The sequence below is a fragment of the Triturus cristatus genome, chromosome 10, assembly GCF_964204655.1.
Source record: "Triturus cristatus chromosome 10, aTriCri1.1, whole genome shotgun sequence".
Lineage (NCBI taxonomy): Eukaryota > Metazoa > Chordata > Amphibia > Caudata > Salamandridae > Triturus > Triturus cristatus.
The window spans coordinates 1,186,768,272-1,186,794,631 of NC_140593.1; the positions used below are offsets into that span (position 1 = coordinate 1,186,768,272).

General features: G+C 43.9%; 1 protein-coding gene across 1 annotated transcript; it reads left to right on the forward strand.

Moving 5' to 3' along the window:
• The first annotated feature begins 5,630 nt into the window (after positions 1-5,630).
• Positions 5,631-6,569, forward strand: LOC146796992 (olfactory receptor 1E5-like). Its single transcript, XM_085630286.1, has one exon. It carries the CDS (start codon positions 5,634-5,636, stop codon positions 6,567-6,569), a length of 936 nt encoding a protein of 311 aa, XP_085486412.1. The 5' UTR covers positions 5,631-5,633.
• The last annotated feature ends 19,791 nt before the right edge of the window (positions 6,570-26,360 follow it).

The following is a 26,360-nucleotide window of genomic DNA, read 5'->3' on the forward strand; positions in this document are numbered from 1 at the left end:
ATGGTCAAACTAGCCCACTAGGTACCTCCAGTAAGCGCCACAGAGCTGCGTTGCATAGAGGTGTAAAAAGGGGCGTGGCCTCAGAACACCTGTCTGCAATGCAGCTCCCTGGCGCATACTGGAGATACCTGTTGGGCTAGTTGGCCCTCAAGGACCCTCAGTATTGAAGGGGAATTAATTCCCCAACTTACAAATGGCCAGGGGGCGCGTTTGCAGAGTGCTGCACGGAGGGGGCGTGGCCTCCGGCACGATGCCGGTCTTTTATTTATTTTATTTTTTTAAGAAGGAGGGCTGTGTGGCCCCCCTTCTTTTTCTAATTTACTGGCCCTGGGGACACCATCCCCCAGGGCCTGCACCCTAATTTTTTTTGTTGAAAAAATTCAAAGCCTTAATCGGCCCCGGGGACCCCAACCCCCAGGTCATGGCCTTTTTTTTTTCTTTAGGAGGGGGCTGCGTTGCCCCCCTCCTCAGGCCACTTATGGCCCGGGGATCCCATCCCCCGGGGCCGGCCTTTTTTTAAAATTATTTTTTTAATAAATATATTTATAGAAAAACCTAGGACATGCTGGACAAACCGTATGTACCTATCACCATGACGATTTGCGTGATATTCATTAAAAGGCGACTATGCATAGAATGAATCCACATGGAATGTATTTACACCGCTAGTGAAGCTCTGACGTGTCTGACGCCCTACCGTGCCTAATCCCGGCGCCCCCGCCGGTGGGTACTCTCCAAGTAGACACCCTTGTCGTTTATTTATACAAACATGGGTAGCTATTGACGTGCACATTTAATATACATGCACACCAAGCCATTCAAAGCGGATTTGACAAAAATTCGACCAAACTATGCAAGAAACCCCCCTCACGGTTAATAAAACACACATCCACCACCGGATGTGTAATACTTTTTATTTTACTCTCTGGAAAGGAGACGAACTTCACTTGAGAGTCACAGCGTGCTCCTGGCTGAGCCCAATGCTGTGTTACTCCCACCAGTGCCCGCCGAGTGCCTCACACCTCTGTGTTGTATTCCACCAGCTAGTGCGTATGCTATGACACTCTCTAGCCCATGTGCACTGTAACACCACCACGTGAATATGTCATGCCACACTTGCCTTCGCACGGGTTATATTGCCCCATCTAACGTGCCTTCCTCGATGCCTATGTTATAACGCACAGCGCTATGCCATACATATTACAATATGGGATCAATATCTTTGTCACAGTGCATATGCAACATTACACTCCCCAGCACATATTTTATATTACAACTTTAGAGACTAGTTAGGTTACACAACACTACCCTGTGCATATTACACTCCAAGGCGCATATCGCATAGCATGCGCTAGTGCCTGTGCTATCTCGCGCTCTCCAATGAGTCTGTCATTGCGCACAATGTATTGCATATTATATTTCACGCCCCGGTTCATCTTATATCACACTTTTTGGTGCATAGTTTATACCATATACTATATCTAGTTTTCATTTTCAATCATGCTCTCAGGACTATGTTCTATATAACACTGCCTCCACCTACCCTTTTCACGGGCATTACATTTTGCGATGGGGGGTGGAGGGTCAGGGGGTGTTTCTGCCAAGTGAATCCGGAGTCACAGTCACAAACGTCCTCTTCTTCCTGAATAAAAGTGAGATTATGCTGCATACTTGTTAATATTTTAAGTAGTTCGCACAGACACACATTTTAAAAACAATAACGTTCCTAATACCCACCTTCTCTGGACAGTTAGCCTGCTGCCCCATCCACCTCCTCCCTATCCTCTGTTGTCTGAATCCGTGGACTAGCCTCCTCCCTCCTGCCATGCATGGTCTGATGTGCTGCCACTGCCCTCCATTTAGCATGATGTACCAGTCCACTCCTCCTGCCCTCCATTGCCCAATTCTATGGCCATCATTGACCTCCTGCTTAGCCTCTGTGCTTAGCTTGCTGCCCCTATTCTCCTTCCCCCTGCCCTCCGATGTCTTTGTGCATGCCCCTGCTCCATCCTTTTTGCCCACCATGTTCCATGGACCTGCCACTCCTATCTACTCTGAGTGTTCTGTTGAGCTGCCACTCCCCTCCCACCTGCCCAGCATTGTCAGATGACTGTAACCTGTCCCTGCCACCTCCACACTGCCTGTCCACATACCATGCCCCTATCCCCTTCCTCCTGTCCTCCATGGTCCATTTTACTGCCACACCCTTCTGCCCTCCCTGGTCTATGTGCTGCAACTGCTCCTCCTGCCTGCCCCGTGCGGTCTGTTGTGAGGCCCCTTCCCCTGAACTCTCTTGTCTGTGGCCAGGTCCTGACCCTCCCTTCTATCCTCCATGGTCCTTTGTGCATGCCCCTGCACCCTCCTTCTTGCCCTCATAGCCATTGTGCTGCCACTAACCCTCCCGCTTGCCATGCATGGTCTTCTGTGCTGCCATGGCCCCTCCCACCTTCCCTGTGTGGTCAGCTAGCTGCCCCTGACCTCCTCCCACCTTCCCTCCATGGTCTGTGTGTATGCCATCATAGTCTCATTGTTGCTCTCCATGGTGTGTCTTGTTTCTAGTGCCCATCCTGCCTGACCTCCATGGTCATCTTGCTGCTCCTGCCCTGCCCCCTTGCCCTCAGCCCTCTTTTTCCATGTGCAGACCCCTATTCCCTCCCTCCTGGCTTGTCTGTTCCATTGTAATGCCCCTGATCCGTCCGTCCTGCCCTTTATGGTCTGTTATGCCGCAGCTTTCACTCCTGTCTGTCCATTATGGTCAACCCTCTGTTCTCTGTTGTACATGTGCATGGTCCTGTCCCCTCCCTATTGCTTTCTACGGATTGTTGTGCTACACTCCCGTCCTGCATGCGCTGTGTGGTGTATTGTGCTGCTGCAAACCCTGATGCCTGCCCTGTAGGGTCAGTTTGGTGCACCTCTCCATGTCCCTCCTGTCCTCTGTTATCCAAGTCCATGTCCCTAACCCAATTCCTCCTGCCTACCATGATCCAATGTACCATGCTTGCGAACATTTTGAACTTGGTAAGAGGGTGATTTTGAAAAAAAACTGGGGTATTGATTTTCCCCTTTGAGTTACATTGAAAAAGAGGAGATTGTAGATAGGAGACAGATCAAATAAAGACCATTTGAGGTTAAAAACATTGGACGTTTCCTGGCTGAAACGGGTCTGTTGCATGTATGGTTGTACTACCTCTGCCTCTTCCTTCTGCCCACAATGGTCTATTATATTGCCACAGCCTCTCTTGCCAGTCCTGTATTGTTGGTTTGTTGCCCCTGCCCCCCTTTCCACTGCCCTCCATAGTCTGTTGTGCTGCCACTGCCCTTCCTGCCTGCCCAGTGTGGTCAAATTGTTGCATCTGCACTCTCCTACCTGCCTTCAATTTTCGGAGTCCGTGCCCCTGGCCTCTGCCTCTCAACAGTATCCCAATGAACAACTAGATTGCTAACATTCTATATTTATTACAAAAGTGTGGAACGCCTGACGTCATCTTGATGTAATCAAAACTGTAATACCTAGAGTATTTCCTTTAGAAATTACATATATGAGAGGGTCTTATTTGCATCAAAATTATGGTTAGTGCCCTAAAAAACTAAAATGAAGACATATTTTCTGAGTTTTCAAATAGCGACAAAGAACTTTTAAATTATTTGTAATCTTTATGTTTTTTTATCCAGTTAACCACTTGATTAAATGTTGCACCTAGGGGAGAGGATGTGGTGTTACTTCCAGAGCTGCAGACTTTGCAACTGGGGAACCAGGTTGGAGTTTCTGCTTCAGCTCAACATTCTGTGATTCTGGTCAAATCACTTAATCTCCCCATGTCTACAACCAAAATGAATTTGATCTTGTGTGATGTAACCAATGCTCACGTATAGCGCTCCAATACCTGACAAGTCTGCACTATATAAAACTGCAAATACACAACAAATAAGTGTTTTGCACACTTCTGTCATTGGGCTATACTTGGGCTACATCTGGGTGATATTTGGGCTACATTTGGGCTCTTTTGTCTCTGGTGGCCATCTTGGGAGATTTATTGTTATGAAGTTTCCTAATTTCCTCATTTACTGCAGTCTCCTCAGTGGGAATACTTTCAGTTTTTTACTTTGGTTCCATCAAGAAGGCATTCAGATGTGTCACACATTTGCCATAAATTCTGAATGTTAGCACTCTAGTTGCTCATTAGATCACTGTAGTAAAGCTACTGCTCACCAGGGAAGTCTGCTGCTGGTATTGAAAGTGCATGTTTCAGTCTGCATGTTAGAATTTTTTAATGAAATAGAAGAGGATTTGAGAAGTCACTCAAAATGTGCCCTACATTTTCTTTCTGCAGCACTAATCCTACTTTCTATGGCAAAATGAACCCCCTCATTGTGTTCATTTTTAAATTAAATGTTTTAAGAGTTACCACTTTATTCCAACCAAGATGGCTTCAGGTGTGCCATACGTTTGTCATAAGTAGGACTGTTAGCGCTCTAGTTGTTCTTTAGAACACTCTGGGAAGCTTCAGTAGAACACAAAGGAATCAACTGACAGTCTCTGCCCTTGTTGGATGTACATGTTTTACTGAGAATGTCAGACTTCATTCTCACATGACTGAGAAAGATAATGTGAATTTACAGAAAATATGCTCTCAGTTTAGCTTATAGATCACCTTCCAAACCTCTGTGGGAAAAGCACGAGAAAATAGTTTTCTCGCAAACATGATTCATGATATCACAGCAGAAGGCTTTTTTACATGGTAAAATCACTTAAAACACACCACAATTCCTAAAATGGGTATGGTACCATCAACAAATGATTTATAATGTAACTAAAGTCTTAAAACCTTCTATTAACCGCAATGCTTTTTAATGAGGTGCTATCATGTATATTGGTCCCAAGATGGCTGCCAACACTTCTTGGATGAAGTGCTGACAGCCAATCAGATCTCACGATGAGATGTGTGGTTAGGCTCCGCCCAGATATATATGTGATTTTACTTTTGATTTTCTCAGGAACTACTAAACGGATTTACACCATTTAAGCAAAGGGCACGAGTGTGAACCAAGGGCTACCTTTTTGCCAAATTTGGTGTAATTCCGTTCAGCCGTTCGGGCTGTACCTTCGACTAAACGTCCTATGGGAAAATGCATGGGGAAAACGCGTTTTGGGACCCCCCTTTTTTCGCAGCCCCCGCTTGACGAATCACCCCGAGACTTTCAGGGTAGGAGCAGAGCAGAGCGCCCCATTAGTTTTGAAAATTTCACGAAGATAAGTCAACTGGCGCCAAAGTTATTCAAAATAGAATTTTCAGATTTCCTATGGGAACTCGGTCCTAACTACAACTATATATTGAACAATCCGCTTACAAGGATAAAACAGACACAGACCACAGTACTTTGTGCTAATAGTCTAAAACTGTTTATTTACGGACTGTCTGCCATAACGCGTTTTGGCCGCCCACAGCCTTGATCACAGGTATATATATGTCCTCAGGCAAGAAGCATCACAGTGGATCTGTGATTCAATGATTGAGACATTGTGCAAATTTGTATACCATTCCTCTGTTGCATTAGCTCATCTGAAAGTTTTAACACTGTATATTCTTTTCAAAGGATGGAATAATAAGATGAGAGTACTGGATTTGAAACTAATGGAAGACAGAAATAGGACTTCATTCACAAGCTTCATCCTCCTAGGATTGTCGGACCGCCTGTATCAGCAATCTGGGCTCTTTGTACTGTTCCTGGCCATGTACCTGACAGCCCTGCTGGGGAATACTCTGATTGTAACTATTATCATCATCGACCGCCATCTTCACAACCCTATGTACTTCTTCATCAGTAACCTGTCTTTTGTGGATATCTGCTTCACATCTGTCACTGTCCCAAAGATGCTGCAGAACATGCTCTCCAATGATAGGACCATCTCCTTTCCTGGATGTATGGCTCAGCTTTTTTTCCTGTTCTGTACAGCCAGCATGGAGTGCTTTCTTCTCGCTGTTATGGGTTTTGATCGCTATGTGGCCATATGTAACCCACTCCGTTACACTTCCATAATGAGTAAAGGTCTTTGCATAGCCTTGGTGACTGGGTCCTGGCTCTTCACCTCCATGCATTCTGTGCTGCACATTGGAATGGTGTCAAGCATTAGGTTCTGTGCCTCTAATCTCGTACGGAACTTTTTCTGTGACCTCCCTCCACTCCTGAAGCTGGCCTGCTCTGACACTGCTGCATATGAATGGCTGGTCTTCACTGAGGGCTCTCTTGTCACAATGAGCCCTTTTGTGTTTACTGTTATCTCTTATGTCTACATTATCTCCAGAATACTGAAGATTAACTCAGCCAAGGGGCAGCTTCGAGCTTTCTCGACCTGCTCCTCCCACCTGACTGTAGTGGCCTTATTTTTTGGAACTATTTTCTTCAACTACTTTCGCCCCTTCTCAGTTAACACCCTGGACCAGGAGCGGGTAGTGACTGTGGTGTACACTATTCTAACACCCATGTTGAACCCGTTCATCTACAGCTTGAGAAACAATGATGTCAAAGGAGCTGTGAGAAAACTAATTAGCAGGAAAGCCCTTGCTTAAAAGAGGCAAGGCAAGTAGGAGGATTACAAGTCTGACAACCCCAACAGGATTTAATAATCCCTTTATATCTTATACAGTTGGAAAGATGACATGAATTCAGATGTACTCCATGTAAAGGTAGATCAGTTTGATCTGTGACTTTGCTATCGGTGTCCAGAGAGCCAGACGACTTGGGGGCATATGTATCAAACGATTTTGTATTCGCAAACGCTGCGAATCGCTAAAAACCAGCGTTTGCGAATACAAAATCGCAAAACGTGATGTATGAGCCATTTTCGCATCGCATTATTAAGGAATCGCTAATTTTGCAATTCCTTAATTTTGCGTAAGCATTTAAGGAATCGCAAATTGCAATTCCTTAAATGCTATGTAACAAGCACCCAAGTTATGCGATTTCACCTTAATTAAATCGCAAATTACCACCAACTTCAAGTTGGTGGTAATTTGCGATTTCTTTCAAAAATGCACTTTTTGGCATTTTTCAAGGTGCCATGTGGCGCACATACATGCCCCTATGGCATGTATGTGCACCATATGCGCACACATGCTCATTTCAGGGGTGCATCAGGGTGTCATCATGACACCCTTGCACCTTTGAAATTATTCTCAATTTGCGATTAGCAAATTGCGAATCGCAATTGGAGAATGACTTCCCATTCATTCCTATGGGCCTCCTGGCCCATACGAATGAATGGGAAGGTATTCCTTAATTGTGATTTCGCAATTTGCTAATCGCAATTAAGGAATATTAAGAATTCGCAAAATATGTGCAAATTTTTAAATACATCCCGTCTTGCAATTCTCAAATAGCGATTCTCAAAAAATCGCTATTTGAGAATCGCAAATACGGTTTTTGATACAGATGCCCCTAGGTTGCTGAGAAGTAATGCCTTCATGGAGGGTCTAACTAATGGAATCCGTCTCTGCTGATAATGCACCTGATTTCCCCTCATCCTGTTTCACACTGACTGTCAGAGATAAAAGGAACACAGTACATGAGTAGAACTGTAGGCACTCTTAGACCTCTCATTCTTGAACTGTGGGCAAAGGTAGCTCTGGAAAATACTATTCTCATGGGATTGGTGAGTTGAAGCAATGAATTGGAGCACCAACTCCATTCATATTTCATGCAGTCCTGGTCTTTCAGCAAAAACAGGATCTGCAGAAGAAGCTACTGTGATCCAATGGCAGGCAAACATCAAAAGTACTGGTTGTGTAATAGGAATGTACCATCAGGGTTCATATTTATTAAGATACACTGTACAGAAAAGGGCAGATGTACCAATCACCTATCTGCCAGTGGGATGAAATGAAAAGGGCAAATTAAAACAAGGAACACTTCAATGACCTGACAAAAGTAGCCAGTTGTATGGTGTATCATTTGTGCTTTAAACAGGGGAGGGGACATTTAAATCTGAATATCCTTCATGACAGTAGGTATAGAAAAAGCACATGAAGTCTCCAATTCCCCTAAACTCTAACAGTATAGATACTGGACCATTTTGGAAGTCACCCTGATTCAATGAGACATACGGATAACAATCTGCAAGCAGCGATCCTCTTCCAAGTCTCTATAAGCATCTACAGGAGACTTAATATATAAGTCATTCATTCATTCATTCAACAAACTTTATTCAAGCTAGTATAAAAATAGATCATAAAAGTATACATATTAGGATGGCATCATCTTCTTTAATACAATCAAAAACATATCAACGGTTATCGATTAAAAACATCAGTGATACATAATACAGCCCCTACGGATTTAAACAGTGCAAGGATTCGCAATACAGTCACTATAATTTGTGCAAAGGGCGCAATAAGGTATCTATTTGAGTGGTACACATTCCCGATTACCAGATTAAATGTTAAAAAACAGCCCATGGGAATCTTAGAGAAACATTAAAAATGATTTTACATATATTCTAGAAATCATAAATCGTGTAAGGCCTGGTTCATGTGATTTATGTAAAATTTTTAAAGATCTAAAGTAGGGATGGAACTTAGGTTTAAACATAGAGGGGCAGATTTACAAGCCGTGCGTGCCACTTTTGGGCCGCCGTTGCGTCACTTTTGTGACGAAGCGGCGGCGCAAAGCCAGCGCCATGTTGCGGCAGATTTACAATGTGACGCATCTAGAGAGATGCGTCACATTGTAAAGCCCTGCGCCACATTAAACCCACGTCAGGTTTAATGTATGCAGGGTGGGCGTTACGTTGGAAAAAGCCCCGGAAAAGTGACGCAGTGAAATCTACGAGATTTCACACAGTCACTTTTCCGACGCTGGTGCGTCAAATCCTTACGCCTGCTTCAAGCAGGCGTAAGGCGTGACGCACCACGTTAGGGATAGGGCTGGTTGGAACAGTACTGGAGTTGCGTCGCGCTTGCGACACAACTTCAGCACTGTGCCAACCTTACGCCAGCAGATGCATCACGCATCTGCTTGTCCTTGTGCCACGATGCACCGCATTGTAAATGTGGCGCATCTGCGGTGGCGCAAGGGCAAACTTGCTTGACGCATCTTCCCTGGCGCATCTCTGCTGATTTGCAGGGATAAGCCAGGGAACGTAAATCTGCCCCAGACTTCTTTATGTAGGAAGTGTCTCCTTCGCTTACATGCCCAAAGGAATGAGCCACACAGAAACATACATAGGGATCATGGAGCTTCTTCAAAAGAGACATAGCATTACGTCATTGATCAAAGTTGTGCCGCCTTAAAAGAGGTAAAATATATTTGGCTCGCTGTTCCTTATAGAAGTGACAAAAGAAAAAAAGGTGAAGGTCACATTGCGTGGATGCATTATCACATGGACATTTTGTCAAATCACTAAAGGAGAACCTTAGAAGGATAAATCCATGCTGAAGGTTCCTTACTGCATCAAAGTCCAAATATTCCCCTTCAGATAAGGACGGAATCATATATTAAAATTTTACAGTTGTTTTTGTTTGTCGGGATTCTTTCCTTTCATCGGCTGCCTTCCCTAGAAATAAAGGGGCATATTTACAAGCCCCTTGTGCCACTTTTGCGTCACTTTTCCCATGTTAAAAATTACGCAAAAGTGGCACAAGAGCCTTGTAAATAAGCCTCAAAGCCTTTAGCCTCTCTTCTGGGACACTAGAGCAAGAACGTGGGTTTACATACAATTCCGGGACACCTAGCGAGTACAAAGTTAGTTTAACATCCTCTAGCATGGCAATGTTATTTGCCTTGTCTAATGTGGGACAGTTTTGTATGATGGCCTGATTAAGATCCACTGTATGTTTGTTCCAGATTGCATGCCAGAGCATAATCAGGACTAATCTCTCTATGTCCGACACATAAGTTAAGTCCAGCTCTAAGTGAGTAATATAGTTTGAAAATGAAGAGGGAGCAAGGCGATCCTCTTAAAGAAACCATTCTCTATCCTCTGCAGAGGATCTACTGGAACTATACCCCACACGCCGGCCCCATATGTCTTGGCCTAAATAGTTTTGGCACTATAGATCTTTTTTATGGACGCAAAGGGCTTTGAGACCAGTTTCTTGGTGAAACTAGACACTGCAGCCAAAGTGTGCTCCATTGTTTGTGCCCTACTACCCACCATGTGAGAGCAGGTTTGCTGACTAGCAAAAACCACTCCTAAACAGGAAAAAGACTCCACAACTGCTAGTTTGCCTGTCCCTATAAAAAAAAGCTGGTATCTTTCTAGGGGCAGTCGTTCTGACATTAAGATGAAGGTTTTTGATTTATTTACTTTCCAGGGATGACATGAAACTCACGTAAGTATGTATTAGGCATTGAAGCGCTACGCCTGTCCTTCCTATTAGGATGGCGTTATCCACATAAGCTAGTATTGGTAGTGGGACCGGGGGGAAAAGAGGGGACGTCAGCCATGCATCCTTTTAAGGCTGCTTTACACCATTTGTGTAAAGTGAAAATAAAAATGGGGCAAGGACGCAGCCTTGTCTGACTCCTCTCATGATCTTAAAGAGTCTTATGCATTCCCTAACCCTCCTATAGCAGACGCAGGCCGTCTCCTGTGAGTACATTTGGCATATATAACCTGGAATCAATACCCATCTCAATCATTACTACCCACAGTTTCACATGGCATACACAATCAAATGCCGCAGATAGGTCCATGAAAGCCATATATAAATGCCCTCCCTTTGCTGTGGTAGACTTAGCAATCGTCGAACTTAGGTTCAGGCACTGGTCTATCGTGCCTCTACCCTTCTGAAATCCATACTGGTTGGCATCAAGATGTTATTTTCCCTTGTCTAGTCCTCTAGCCTATTCAGTAATATATAGCCCAGGAGTTTAGCAGTGGAGTCCAGGAGGGAAATGGGACGATAGTTCTTTGGTTTGGATTTATCCCCCATTTTTGTATATTGGGACTATGATGGAGGGGGGGCCCCTCTTGGATATCTCATTAAAAATATTAGTTAACAGCGAGACCCACAAATCACAGGTTCTTTAAAAAGAAGTCAATGGGAACCCCATCCGGGCCAGGAGCTTTAGAACGACAACACTTGGCCAGGGCAAGAGTTATTTCATCCAGATTAAAAGTCATAGGGTTAGTCTGAGGCTCTAAGGGGTTTAGCAGGAACCCTAATGGATTCTCATTCCCGAAAATACTTTCGAAGTGCGCCACCCATGTATACTCACCCACATGGTTATCCAGTGATTTTTCTATGTGCTTTTTCAAAAATGGTGCTTTTATTATTTTCCAAAAATCCCTCCTACTGTTTAAAAACATGGCCTTGGACAAGTTTTCCCATGCCTCTTCTTTTATATCTTCTTACCTTTTTGTCCTTGCTTTCTTTTACCCCGTTTGCAAATCCTTAACAAGGGACTGATTTCTAGGAGATACTTTCAAAGCACTGCGAAGGTCTTGTAGAATCCGGGTACAGGTCTCATCGAACCATCGTACTTCTGGTTTCTCCCTGTTAGTTCTAGGCTGGGTAAAGAACAATTTAATCTCCTGCAATATTTCTATAAAAGTTTGGATTAAAAACTCTGGAGAGGTGTCCGGATCTAAGCAATTTACAACCAGGTTCAGCTTATTGTTTACAACTTGTTGGATAATTCTACCATTGTCTGTGCTGTCCCATTTGAGTTGATATCCATTTTGCATGGCTAGAATTAGTTTTTGTACTTTCACTACAATTATCTATTTTGCTGTAAATTTCTAAATTCCTGGATGATAAGAACCCATTAAGGTCATTCACATATTCATGATGATTAAAATGAACGAGTGGGTCTCCATCCATGTCATCCAAACTACAAACCGTTCTCAGTGAGTGAGGAAATGGTTGGGAGTTACAGTCTCATAGCCATAGAATATTTAAAACTTTACCTGTCAATGACCATATGAAGTTTGTCATGGCTCTTTCCATTACATCAACCATCGCCCCCATGCTCTCACCAAAATTATTATCATAATAATTTATCAGTATCCAAAGCTGGTGGCGTCCTCCTTCAATAGCTAGGAGATGAAAGTACGGGATGAATTATCAAATTTGACGACCTTAAGAGCTAGTGTATTTGAGATTAGGGTTACTAAGCCCCCTTTAGCTCTTCCTGCCACTGAGGGGACCGCCAAAGTTTGATAAGTTCGATAGCCATTAATAAATATTGGATTTAATGCCCATGTCTCCTGGAGGCATACTATGTCTCTGTCCTGCCATGTCAATAGCCATTCAGCATTAGCAATTGTAGTTGCAAGCCCTGCGACATTCCAGGTAGCGACTAAAACCCCTCTCTTTTGCTGGAAAGTCCTGTTTATGGGGCACAGTGGTTCTGAGTTGTTCGTTGGAACCTTAATGCTGGTTGAGTTATCCATAACTCTCCCCCCAAGTACTTTTGCCCGGTCCAATGGAACAAGTGCTACTGTGATATTTAGAAGTTGGCTTATACTAATTGGAGTACCTATAACGCCCCCCTCAGGTAGTCAGTCACAATCCTCAAGATCGATGGCAAATTGATTTAGTGACTCAAACCTCATACTCAATCTACAGCAGCTGAGGGGGTCCCACATTGCCAATGAGGGCAAACGTGGAGGATTGTTTATAGGTCGCAAGCTATGCAGAGGGAAACATAGGGCAGGACTATAAAGTTCTCTAAGGGAAAACAGTGATCTGTGTGTTAAGCAAAAAATTGTTTGTACAAGCTCTCAGCAAGATTCTTACAATATGCTGGTTATTAAAATTAACAACAACACAATCACCGCTTTTATCCTCCTAGCCATGATGATGTGTTTATTGAGACTATTACCCCATAAACCATGAATTTTAAGATGTGTATTAAACCAGTGTAGGGCTTTAGCCATTAACTGGTCTATCGATTCCCTTATGCCCATTTTTAGTGGGAGTACATTAACCAGGGCATATGGAAGGGCTACTGGAGGGAGATCTAATATGTGCGGGTGAATTATCCCGACGGGGGGGGCTGTAAACTCAAGGCTGACTCTATTCCTAGTTTTTCCCTTCCTCCTATTGATTGAAAGTTTACCTGGGAAACTTGGGTAGATGTTTGATTTTTCTCTTGGGTGGACTTGTTAACGTGGGTCATTAATGTAATCATGGGGAGGGGGAGATATTCTGAGGAATAATGGGTAATATCAGTGGGTCTGGTGGTTTAAGTTTAGGTTGGGTCACCTGCCTTAGATCCTTCTCCCCCCAGCAGGAACCCCCAAAGGCCCAAGATTGCATCCCTTCACTAGAGGCTGAGGCATACTCAAGGAATTACTAGAGTTGACAGATGGACAAATACAATCCCTGTTGATGAGAAGCTTTTCTCCTCAATCTTACCTAATCAAAAAATTAACGAGTTAAATAGTGAGAGAACTGGCTCTTCTAATTTTGCAATCATGTCCTTGCATCCCCCTATCACAAAGTCTCTTATAAAAAGGCATCACTGCCGGGACAATGAGGTCTTGGGGAGATTTTTTCACTCTTGTCACCCCCTGGATTTTGGGCTTCTGTTTCCCTGCAGGTCACTTCCTCTTAACCACTGGGACAATTACAGACTCGTTGGACATAGAGGATTCCGGGTGGGGCAGAAGTGTTGTAGTCACTGTCAAAGGACAATTGGAAATAACAATGGGATTGTGGGGATAAGGTGAGGTGCAACAGGGGGCTATTTCTCCTTCCCACCTCTAAGGAGAGACAACACTCCATGAGCTCAATCTCTTAGAATAGCACACTTGCTGCTCTGGTCAAAAAGGAATCAAGAATGTTGACTATCTACCCCCGGTTATTTGCGCTGCAGCTTTGCGCTTACCTATTATGTTGTTGTTCACTGGCCCAACACTTTCTTGAGTCTACTCACAGTCCTTGAAGGAGTATCAGCCAGATGCAGGAGTTAGAGTGCTGAGTCAGCCCAGCCTCTTTCAGGCTCTGATGGACATGGACTGGCCATAAATAAGTTGGCATAACTGGGGGCGAAGCAGGTGCCCATTGCTGTTCCTTGTATCTGTTTAAATATGCTGTTATTAAAGAGAAAATAATGGTTGGTTATACAATATCTAATCATGTCTAATAGCATTTCTGTGTGCATCAATAATGAGATTGGTCTTGCTCTCAAAAAGTGTCTCATGGCCTGAAGCCCCAGGTCATGTGGAATGCTAGTGTACAAACTAGTCACGTCAAGCGAGACCAGTAAGAAATCTTCCTCCCAGACCACACCATCTATGAGTGTCAAAAAGTGAGTTGTGTCTTTAAGATAAGCTAGTAGTGCACAAACAAAAGGTCTCAGATAATGATCAATGAATTTTGACGTCATTTCCAATTGAGAACACATTGAAGACACAATGGGCCTCATGTAGGTAGCCAAATACCGGTCGGTAACGGCCGAATTTCGGTAAATATGCCGTTACCGACCGGTATTCAGACAAGTGAGATGTAGGAGTCCAAAAACCACTTTTCGGTAAATATGAGGCGGTAAATACCGATTCATAGTTACCGAATTCTAAAATACCGATTCATATTTACCGAATACATTATTAACGAATCGGTAAATATGAAGTGGTAAATATGAAGTGGTAAAAATTGAAAATGACATGTAGGAGCAGTCGGTAATTAAGAAATCCAGGAAAATCGGTAAATAAGAGTCGGTAATTAACACGGATGGAAAGCAGGTGGTAACCATCAACAATGCACATAAGCAATCCCAAAATGCAACAGCGTGGACAACATGGCCGCCATGTACGTCATTGCAAGGCGCCTACGTCTACAGGCAGCAGGACTGAGGGTGTGGCGACGGGAGGAACAAATCTACAGACAGCGCATCACACTATTCCAGCTGACCGATGCAGAGATACATGAGAGGTACAGGCTACACCCCGAAACCATCATGGACTTAATCAGGGACCTTCACCCACTCCTGGACCAGCCAATAAGAAGGGCGCACGCCATACCCCCACATGTGCAGGTGCTCTGCAGCCTACATCTGTTGGCATCCGGCAGTTATCAGGTGGTGATAGCTGCGGTGGGTGGGGTATCCCAGAGTTGCCTGTCACGTTTCTTCAGGAAGTTCCTGGATGCCATGATGCAGAGAATGCACCACTACATCAGCTTCCCAAACACACAGGCTGCACTGCAGAAAACAAAAACAGACTTTTATCACATGGCACAGTTCCCCCATGTCATCGGCTGTATTGATGGTACACACATCCCAATCTGTCCTCCAGCTGACACAGAGCACATCTACAGGAACAGGAAGTCCACCCACTCCATCAATGTGCAGGTGATCTGTGATGCAGGGAACATCATCACAGATATTGTTGCAAAGTTTCCTGGGAGCACCCACGACTCTTACATCTTCCAGAATAGTGGGATCTACACGCGACTGAGAGCCGGAGAATTCGGAGAGGGATACCTGCTGGGTAAGTAACAGTGACGCCCCTTGAAACCTGCAAATCAGAGTGTATAGAGGCATGTAACTGATGGTTCCCTTTTACTCATCCAGGCGACAGTGCATATGCATGCCGTTCATTCATCCTCACTCCCTACCTACACCCAGCAACCCAGAGTGAGAGACGATACAACGTGGCCCACAAATCTACACGCAATGTGGTGGAGCGCACGTTTGGACTGCTGAAGAGCAGGTTCCGCTGCCTCCACAAGAGCGGAGGCGCACGCCAGTACAAACCCATCACCTGCTGCAAGATAATTGCCACTTGTGCAATGCTGCACAACCTTGCCACGAAAAAAGGTACAGATGTGGAACTAACATATTTTGAGGACAACGAGGATGAGTCAGGCCAGCCAGAGGGCAGCGCAGCTAGAGTGCCAACTGCAATCGATGGGAGAGAGAGACGGGCAGAGATCACATGCAACTATTTCTGAGTAAGTGAGGGGACACAGCGAGTCGTGAGAAGTCATGACGTAGTTTAATGTGGCACCACGCCATGAACACATGAACAGGCCAATCTGGCAATATGCCATCTATACAATGAGTATGTCCAGGGTTACGTCACCCAATGGCAAGTGGATAAGCAGGGCCACATCAATGTTTGCGCATACGCGCTGCAGTGGTGGATTGCACGGCCTGTGCATCCTCACTAGAGCCAACCCCAAGCCGCCTGCTGCTCCTGCGTGCTTCGGGGACGGGGGGTGTGATGCTGCTGCTGGTGTCGATGCTCTCCGCAGCATCCCCTGCAGCAGTTGTCGACGCCTGACTTGTCAATAGCACCCCTAGTGCACTTGTCACCTGCACCATCCCCCGTGACAGGTCGCTGCAGCACTGTGTTAGGCCCTCCTGCATCGTCACAGAGCGCCGGCAAAGTAGGGAAGTCGCAGTTGCCAGACGGTTGAGTGCCCTGCTGGTAGTGTCCCTTCTCTGGCGTTCCCGGCGCCGTGCTTCGATGTCAGCATCTAATTTGCTGCACAACTGCTGGATTGACTGGGACATGTCCCGAATGCCCGCAGCCATGCCGCCAATGTTTGTGTCCATGTTGACTAAGCTTGTCCTCATCACCCGCATGTGCCTCTGGACTGACATTACTGCCTTTGATTGCAGGCGCTGTTGCTTCAACATTTGGCCCTCGAGCCCCAAGAAGACACCATGGCCGTCAGTGGGTGCTGGTGGACTCTGGACACGCGACCTGCGGCGCCCTCTTGCTCCCGTCTGTGCTGCCTGTGATGTTTGGGGCACAGTGGGATGGCTCCCTTCCTGGGGCCCGGTGCGGTCTTCTGGGCCCATGCTGTCGTCTGACGAGGTGTCTAAGGCTCGTAGCCTGGCTGCTGGACGCCTCCTCATTCTCACACCTGCAAGCGGAGATGTGGCCGGTGAATCGAACATGAGTGGCGATGCTGGCTCTGGTGGTGGTGATGCTGGCTCTCGGTGAGGTGATGCTGGCTCTGTGTGCGGCGAGGCTGGCTGCGTAGGTGGTGCGGCTGCAAGTGGGCCTGCTCCCTGGTCTGCACTCGTGCTGGCTAGAGGTGATTTTTGTGGCCGGTGTGCCGTCTCCCCTGCAGCATGCCCTGTACTGCATGATGTCACATCTGTGGACAGAAAAACAACATTGGCTCAGTGTCCCCGAAGGGCTGCATTGCAAGCGTCACAATAAATCATTTCACATTCCAATCTGTCCTCTGTCTCCTTGTGCCTCGAGTGCGTGACATGCCTTGTTGCCCTGTGACATTTACGTCATGGTTAGTGTTGCCCTGACTACATCTCCCGGAATGCATTGCCTGTCTGCACTGACACGTGTGGACTGCAGTGTGATTCTCGTGTCACAATGGGGATGTGGGATAGGGGTAGGGGCGGCTACATTGCTGTGCTTTCGTCTTACCTTGGTGTGTTGCGGCTCTGGCAGAGCTGTCGGCGTCCCCAAGACCCACGACGCTCTCTTGCTCGAGTGTGGCCGCCACCAGCTCCTCCAGTTCGGTGAGGGCAGGTGCCCTGTTGGTTCCACCTCCGGTCTGGCTGGCCTCCTTCTGGATGTCGCCCATCTTCCTCTTGGTCACAATCCTCAGGTCATACCAGCGCTTTTTGAGGACCTCAATTTCCCTGTGGGTCACTCCCACAGCATTGACCTGCGCCTGGATGGCCAGCCATATGTTGCGCTTTTCGGCCTCAGGCACTTGCAGGGATTGCCTCCCAAACAGCTTCTGGTGCTGCTTCACCACCTCCTCCACCAGCACCTGGAGTTCCTTGGGGCTGAATTTGAGCTTCCTCCTCCTTTCCCCTCCGTCTTTCTGTGTGCTCTGGCTGGACATGCTGTTCGTTTCCCGCTCGCACATGCAACTGCTCCCTGCCTCTCCTCTGCACTCCGAGCCTCTCCAGGGTCGGCTAATTATGTACACCTGCCTGGGTGTGGCCACTTCGGCTAATTGTGTACACCTGCCTGGGTGTGGGCAGTTCCTGGTTGGGTGGGCTGTCGTTGCACAGGATTAGCGGTTTCGTCAAGTCATGTGATGTTATTTACCGAATCCGTACGTACCGATTCGGTATTTTCCGATTCGGTAGATACCACCTCGGTATTTTCCGATTCGGTAGATACCACCTCGGTATTTTCCGAATCGGTAATTATCACCTCGGTATTTACCGAATCGGTGAATTCCGATTCGTATTTACCGACTGTTACCGAATCGGTAACTGTTACCGAATTTTTACCTACATGTAACTTACCGATTCTAATTTACCGATTCGGTACGGCTCGGTATTTAAGAACCGGTAAAATTTATTTACCTACATGAGGCCCAATGTGTTTTGATTATTGGATTCTAATTTTTAATCCTATAGTTTGCTACAGGACGCATAGCACACTGAGGTATATGATCTAGTATACATCGTAATAAACTCACTAAATGTTTGCATTACGCTAACATGACATAATACAATTTTTCTGTCATCAAATGAATTGGGATGTATAGTATATTTGTCCACTTGGACATGAAAATCATCGAATCTACCGTCATGGAGTATCGAAATTGTTTTTATGAATCATCAAATTATTTAATGAGTTTGATTGTTGTGTAATCGCTAAACAAATAATCACAAATGTTATTGATTCATAGTTTATGAACCATTCTAAGATGGCGCTTGTTTACAAAGATGTATTATATGAATCAAATAGTCCTACCTTTGTTTCGTGGATTTGAATGAAACTTGTTCATAAAATGAGGCTGAATAAAGCTTTTGTTATCACTGCGACCAAGCTGCAAGCGAAACGCGTTGGTGAGGCGCTTTGTGCCTGAAATAAATTCTAAAGCACCGCCTTTGGGAGTCCTGGATTTCTTTCATCGTGTGTGTGGAAGTAATTTTTGATTTATGGGATGGCCGGAGCCCGTCCAGGACCGCCAATATATATATATGCACACTTCCCATATACATACTTACCTTGTGATGTAAAGGCATTTTCGTGGTAAAGGCTTGCATTGTGAAGGCAATGCTTGGTAAAGGCATTGCGACATAATGGATGCATGGTAAGGGCATTTTGGTGTAATGCTCATGTTATAAAGGCTGTTTAACCCAGATAATGAGAAAGTGAGTAGGCATTGAGTGTCCAAAAGTATAGGGATGGATAAGAAAGCAGAATAAAGATCTACCAACATGAGTCATTTGGCAGTGGCAGTAATACAAGACAATATGGAGGCAGGATTTGCAACAATAGGAAAACCAAGTATTACAACAGCTTTAATGGCCTGTAGGTCTTTCATGAGCCTATACATATATATATATTTGCCAATCTTTTTGATTGGTGAAGGTGGGTTGTTACATAAACTCACTGTGGGCACTAGAATTCCTTATTTAATCAGAGCACTAATATGAGGTGACTTCCCTCTTACACCTGAGGGGTATACCATATATAGATGTTGCTATTATATCTTTACAATCAACATCATCAGTATAGTCTACAGTTTCCCATAAAACAACTAAAACTTAATTTTCACTGTTTTTCAGTACATTCAGATGAGCCCCATCACAAGTGCAATATACAGTACATTTCAATTTACACCAGAGGTATCTCCCTGCAAGGTTCTTAGGAGAGGTACGGCTGAACAAAAAGGAAGGTTGGGTCCGTAATGGAACCCAGGGAATACTAAATTGATGAAATGGTGAGGCATACAGACGTTTGAACAATGGGCATGCCCAAGAGAGGTGAAGAAGATAATCCAGAGGACTTTAGACCAGAACAGCTAACACCTGTATCAATAAGGCATAACATGGGTTTTCCTTCAATTACACATCCCACGTATGGCCCATTTTGATTTACTGGAATCAAACGTTTTATGGAGCAGTTTACTCCTCTAATGCTGCCCTAAAAGTTATGGTATAGACTTTGGAAGATTTGGGGACATTCTGGTTGTTTGGGTTGTTGGTGGAAAGTAGGGGATAGGTTAGTAAAATCCCATTTCCATTGTCCCAGCTCCCCACAATTTGAGGAATGAGAATGCACTGACTGGAGCTGAAGGGCCTCAATCCCGCCCCTGACTCCAAGCCATCCTCCCAACTATTTGCCTAAGACCATTAGGCCCTTGCCCAGCGAAGTCATTATGTTTCCCCATTACTCTATAGACCCTGCCTCTAGCAGCTTGTTAGAACACTTGCATTTGTAAAAATATCAACCTTGATTTGTTTGTCTGCAATTTCCTTTCTTGTACAGCAACACAGTAAGAGGCAACATAAACTACTTCAAGAAGAGCATTGCTTTGCAACCCAATACAAATTGTGCAAACCTCTTCTTGTACCTTGGCCAGCCTGCTTAATACCAGAATATTGTTCAAACTCATCTTTCAAATGGTAAAAAAAAATCAGCAGGTGATATACTCTTATTCTGTTCACAATTGCAAACTTTGGTTCAGCTTTCACCAGGGACACATCCATAACAGCATTTACCTGAGCTTCCTTCCAAGGAAATAGACGTGGTGGCATTACCAGGAACATGCCAAGGTCAATTACTCATTTCAAACAAATAATCATTGACTTTATTTGGCACAATAAAATAAAGGAATTGAATCACACCACCCAATTAGGATTATAAAATTAAGATACAGTTTGCAACTCATCTTTGAATTTCTGAGGATTATCATAGATATTGGGAATCCGCAGTTTGATAATCATTGTACCTGCAGGGAAAAAAGAGACATGGATGATGGCCTACTCCCATGCCTCAGGGATGGGATGCTCTTGCATGGCAGGAGAGCATCTGCTGGGTAAAATGGGACAGCCTACGAATTGTCACTATTTGGATCACTAGATGGTGGGTGTGTTTAAATGTGCTAGGTCAAGGGGGCCCTGTTCCCACCCTCGTCAGTGAGTCTGGCACTTTGACCTATATACCTGTGCATGCTTTTTGCATACTAGTGGCACATTGCATGGGTGGGAGTTCTTTGAGCTGGGATTTTCTTTTGACTTTTCAGTTGTTGTGAATTTGCCTCCATTCACAACCAGAAAAACATTAAGATGTCTGCTAGCCTTCTGCCACAGCTCATTCCATTGAGGTGGCGGGGTAGAAGGGTAAAGGTGTATGGGAGGGACTAGCAGCTCTTTTCCATCTGTTCTTGTGGAGTGAGGTAGAAGAGGGCTTTAATGCTTGTCCATTGACCCCTTGCTTTCGAAATCTCCCGGTCAAGACTCACAGAGGTGCTGGTGAGCGTGGATCAGCAGACCTCTTTCTTTCACATATTCAGCCACTAGGAGCTGCACTCGGGGTTCTGGACACTGTTATGTCTCTGCCCCTTTCTTGCACCCTTATTGGACCTTCCTCCTCTATACCGTGGATTTCATGTACACTTTTAACTTCTGGTACCCTGGGACTCCCACTGAACCTACTCAAACTAGTTTATCCTGTTGTTGCCAGACCACACAATCTTGTCTAATTCTATTCAAATCCTTGCAGTCAATAAGCAGTCAGCCTTTACATTCCATACATTTTTGAAGCAGACTTAGTAGAACGCCACCATGACACGCCCCGCAACGCTACTCAATAGAATCCTCCATTGCACTTCAAGGTCAGAACACCCTTGTTGGGTATCAAAGCCCTCTATGACTATCAAAGCATGTTGTCTGTCGGGGATATTAATTGAGAACCTTCTGTTTGTCTTGTGGCATCTGAAGTGATGCCACTAGGCAAACACAGCATTTTAAAGTAACTGGATGGGGATGTTTGGCGAGAAATGTTTGGGAACTATAATTTATCCACTTTGAAAATATTCTAAATTTCTCAGTGGTCCATTATTAAGATGGAATATTTTTCTTATCATAAAATACCAAGATTTATGTGTATTGGTTCGGGGGAGGGGGAGACAGGGCTGAGTCCATTATCTTTCTGAAAGAGTAAGTGGTTGTCAGATTCTAAACATCCCCTTATCACAGTAAGCACAATTCGGACAAAAGGTGAAAATATTGGTTTGTTTTTCTTTTCGCCACAAAAGCAGAAGGCAACCTTGGCAGCTTGAGAATTTGTGAGTGTTGGCCCTCAAATGTGCAGATTTCGCAACAGCTGAGGAGCCATCCAAGTCTCTTACCTGAAAGACCTCAGACACAGAAAAAAAGTCAGGTAGCAGGAAGACAGACTAGTGTGTAAAACAACACTAAATTATCCCTTAGTGTCGTACTGAAAGCCAGGCAAAGAAATTATTCAAGCTGTAATAAAAACGTATTAAACACTCATCACGCAGATTATGTCAAAAACTGTCACTTAAACAAAAAGTGACCATTGTAACTTATCCATAGCAGCAGAAGGTCCAAACAGTATTTGGGACACTATGATGATGTTAGATGGTATTTATGAAGTTGATAGTTTGATAGAGAACCACACTCGTTTTTCTGAAAAACTTAGTGCCACATTGTCTTTAGCAATGATGAAGAAATGCTCTTTCCCTAGGGTAAAAGTATAGTCAGTGTAGTGTGGCCCACAGGCCGCTGCATTCAGACTGACATTTGCTCACTCTTGGGGGTGGATTGAGTGTCTGAAACCGGATCCCATATAGTGAATGTCTGTATGCATAAAAACAATATGTCAAAAGTTTCTTTGTTTATAGTCATGGCTAAAAGAAAAACATTAGATTGGCGTGAAGACTAGCCCATTCTATAAGACATCTAGAAATGAACCTCCAGTGAAGGGTTCGGGTACCTTGGAGAACGGCGTTTATGCCACTCATTTCATGCGGCTACAAGAGAATAGAGAATGGACTTCAGATTTATCTTTTTTTAAGTTTGAGTTTATTGAGAATAACAAGTAACAGCAATTCAATAAATTACATAAACTAGGAGTGCAAGAGCTAGAATTAGGGTGCTAATCATGGAAAACAGCACATTAATAGCAAGAAATATTATATTATAAATAGATGTGCATTGTATGCTGCACAAAATGTATTGGGAAAATGGTAGAGGCGAAGGTAAGGGGAAAGAAGAAATAGATAGGTATATTATACCATTCGAAAGAAATAACACTAATGGAACTGTAGACATTGTAAAACAAAAGGTAAAAGTAATATACATACAAAATGATGACAGTATGTGAATTGTGTAATGTGAAATAAAATATACAAAAGCAATTTGGGTGATTTAAGATGGTTTCTTCACTTCATGAGACACATTAATGGCTTTATTAATATGTGATGATGACAAATATGTAGTGAATGGAAGCCATAAAAGATCTCTCTTTATGGCTAAGGATCTAGGTGACATAAGGTTTGTATCCAATATATGATGAAAACAAATGGCATTCCACCAGGATCTAAACGTGACATTACTCGCTTGTTTCAAATAGACGTTCTTAAATAAAAAGTGACTGCCAAAAACAAATCTATTAGCTTATAGTTAGAAGGTAAGGTAAGCCAGTGAGGAGCCAAACATCCCAGAAAATGTTAACAAAGGAGAAAGGGATATCAGTTTTAAATATCTTGTTGATTTGGCACCAAACGTATTTCCAAAGCCGGATAATAGAAGGACTTTCAAATACCACATGTTTTAGAACAGCAATTGAGCTTGTGCAGGACCAGCAAGATGAATTTGCAATTGGAGAAAACGATTTTATAGTCATAGGAGTAAATAATGAAAATAAAAAAAGGGTTTGTGTAGTGTTGTCAGCCTGTGTAGTTTTGTGAAGTTTAAACCACAATTTTCCCCACAGTGTGATAGACCAACACTCACTCCAATAAATCCTTTTCCCAAGCCATCACAGTTTTTGATTTGATTCTATCTGAAATAGCATGTAATGACTTATAATTAGTAGAGACTGAGAGATTAGTGCTTAATAATGGTAAAAGTGGGAGAGGTGGATTTAGCAGGTAATGCAGATATATATTGGTAGAGAGATGTACTTAAAAGATCATATTGTGGGCAGGATGTAGATTGGAGGGAAATGTTAGTTTGGAGAAAAGAAAGGGATAAGAGATGATCATCAGTAAAGAGTTGTGACAACCAACACAATCCTTTGATTCACCATGTTTTCCTGTATATAGAATGATTCCTAACTCACTGTATCCTGTTATGCCCAATAGTTTAATGTTGAAAAGTAGTAACTGAGTGGTATATGGAAGGTAGAAGGGGTGCCAGGATTTTGAAAGAATGGGAAGTAACTGAAGAGCGTGATTGTGTGATTTTTTTGTGAAAGCGAGAAGTTCTGTAAAATCAAAAGAAGAAATTAGAGATTTCTATAGCCGCAGCCTCAAAAGAGGATGTGACATCTAGGGGTCTATTAGGATGTCGGGCGGATCGCCACTGCCCACATGGCGGTGGCGATCCGCCTGACATTCCCCTCCGCCCGCATGCCATTTGGCGGGGGGGACCCCGGCGGATGGAAAGACCGTCCGCTAGTTTTCCGCCGGTCACACAGGTGACCGGGAGGAAAAGGTTTGAATATAGTGGCGGTGTCTGTTAGACACCGCCATCCATATTACAATGCATGCGCGGAAATGCCTTTCTGTGGCGGCAACGGCATGCGGATTTTGCAAAAGGGGGCCCATGGGGGGTACCTATGGTACCCTGCTTTGGCACGGACAAAGTGGCAGGCACCGTTCGGTGCCTGCCACCTTATGCATGCCAATGCAGGACGTGCATTCCCAGCATTGTGGCAGGTGGTGCTGTGAGCACCGCCCGCCACAATGCTGGGAATAGAGGATGCCACCGCCACTGTGGCGGTGGCATCCTAATCGCCGGTGAGGGTCTGCCGCACCACTGGCGGCCGGTCCCAGCATCCTGATAGGCCCCTTAATTTGGAGAGAGCCAACAAATAGCTTGTTTCAAAGAAAAGGCATAAAGATATTTTTTTAAATATGGAAATTTAAGGCCCCCAGTAGATGTATCCTTTTTTAAGGTAGACAAGGCTATACAGGGGACTTGCCTTTTCAAAGAAATTTTGATAAAAGAGAATCTTTTTTCTATAAATAGTGATAAGGAATGTGAACTGTAATCATGGCAATAGCGTATAATACAGGTGTGAGCATCATCTTGATACCTACCCCACCAGAGTGGATTCCAACTAATAATATTATCATTTAATGTTTTGACGATATAATCAAAATTTCATTTCAAAGTGTCCTTTTGGAAGGTTGCCAATTGAAACCCCATGCTCAAAAAGTTGCTTATTACACTTGACATTTAAGGGTAATACCTCACGTAATCTATATTATATCCTGAAAGCTCAAAAAAAGGGTAACTTGCTGGAGGAAGGGAGGAAGGGAAAACGTAGAGTTAGAATAATAAAGGAGAGTATTGTCAGCATAGACTGGCATCTTAAAATGTTGTGACCCACTTTTAAAGCCAGATATGCCTTTTGTTCCAGCATGAATTTAAACAGGAGAGGCGATAGCGGGCATCCTGTGTAATCAACATAATTAGATAGACAACCATCATCTAATTTAGCATCTAAGAGCAATGAATTATTGAAACGCCATCTGCAGCGAAAAAGGTGTGAGATCAAAATCTCTGTACACTAGTGCATGATCTGATATCAAAATTGATCCTATGTCTGAATGAAGGACATGTTGGACATGTTGGGTAGGGATTTTCTAAAAAAAAGATAATCTATTCAGGATTGGGAATGGTGAAGTGCTAAGTAAAAAGTATATTCCTGGATATCTGGGTGGCATAATCTCAATATGTCAACTAGGGATTTACGTTGAATGGTAGATTTAAATTGTGAGTGCATCTTATTGTGTACAAACTTCACTGTGGTGTTCCTATCCAATACAGGATCATAATAGGGGTTGCAGTCACTACCAAATTTAATATAATCATCATTATATTGAACCATTTCATCAGAGATTGTACTTCAAAAGGTATTATCAACAGAGACTGGGCCACACATACTAAAAATAGTCAAAGGTATGTTGTCAACAAGAAGTTTAACAATAATCTATCGACCATCTGAATCAGATTTTTGGCTTACAACTGTAAAATCTAATTTCTTGTGACACCAAATTAGGACTCCATTGTTCACACAGTGCCCATCCAACATTTTTTTTAGCTTGGCTGCCTCTAACTCAGGAAGGTGTGACTCTTGAGGCAATGCAACATCAGTTTTAAGTTTGGAGTTTGGCTAAATGAGATTATATCCTCTGTCTCTTAATAGGGTTACCTAACCTCCTAACACGAGGTAACCCGGAAGGTGAAGCTAGAGCAAAAGTATGCAAAATTATCATGTCTAAAATAATGAAGCCAATTGAAAATTAAAACCAATATTAAGGAAAATAATAGTTGCATTTAGAGAGTGAAGGTAGGGTGGAAAAGAAAGTAGAAAGGGAGACATAGAAATAGAAAGGATAGAGTGGAACCATAAAGAGAAACATCAACAAGGTGTTAATAAAACAAAAACGTAGAAATAATACAAATCATGCAAATGAACAAGAAAA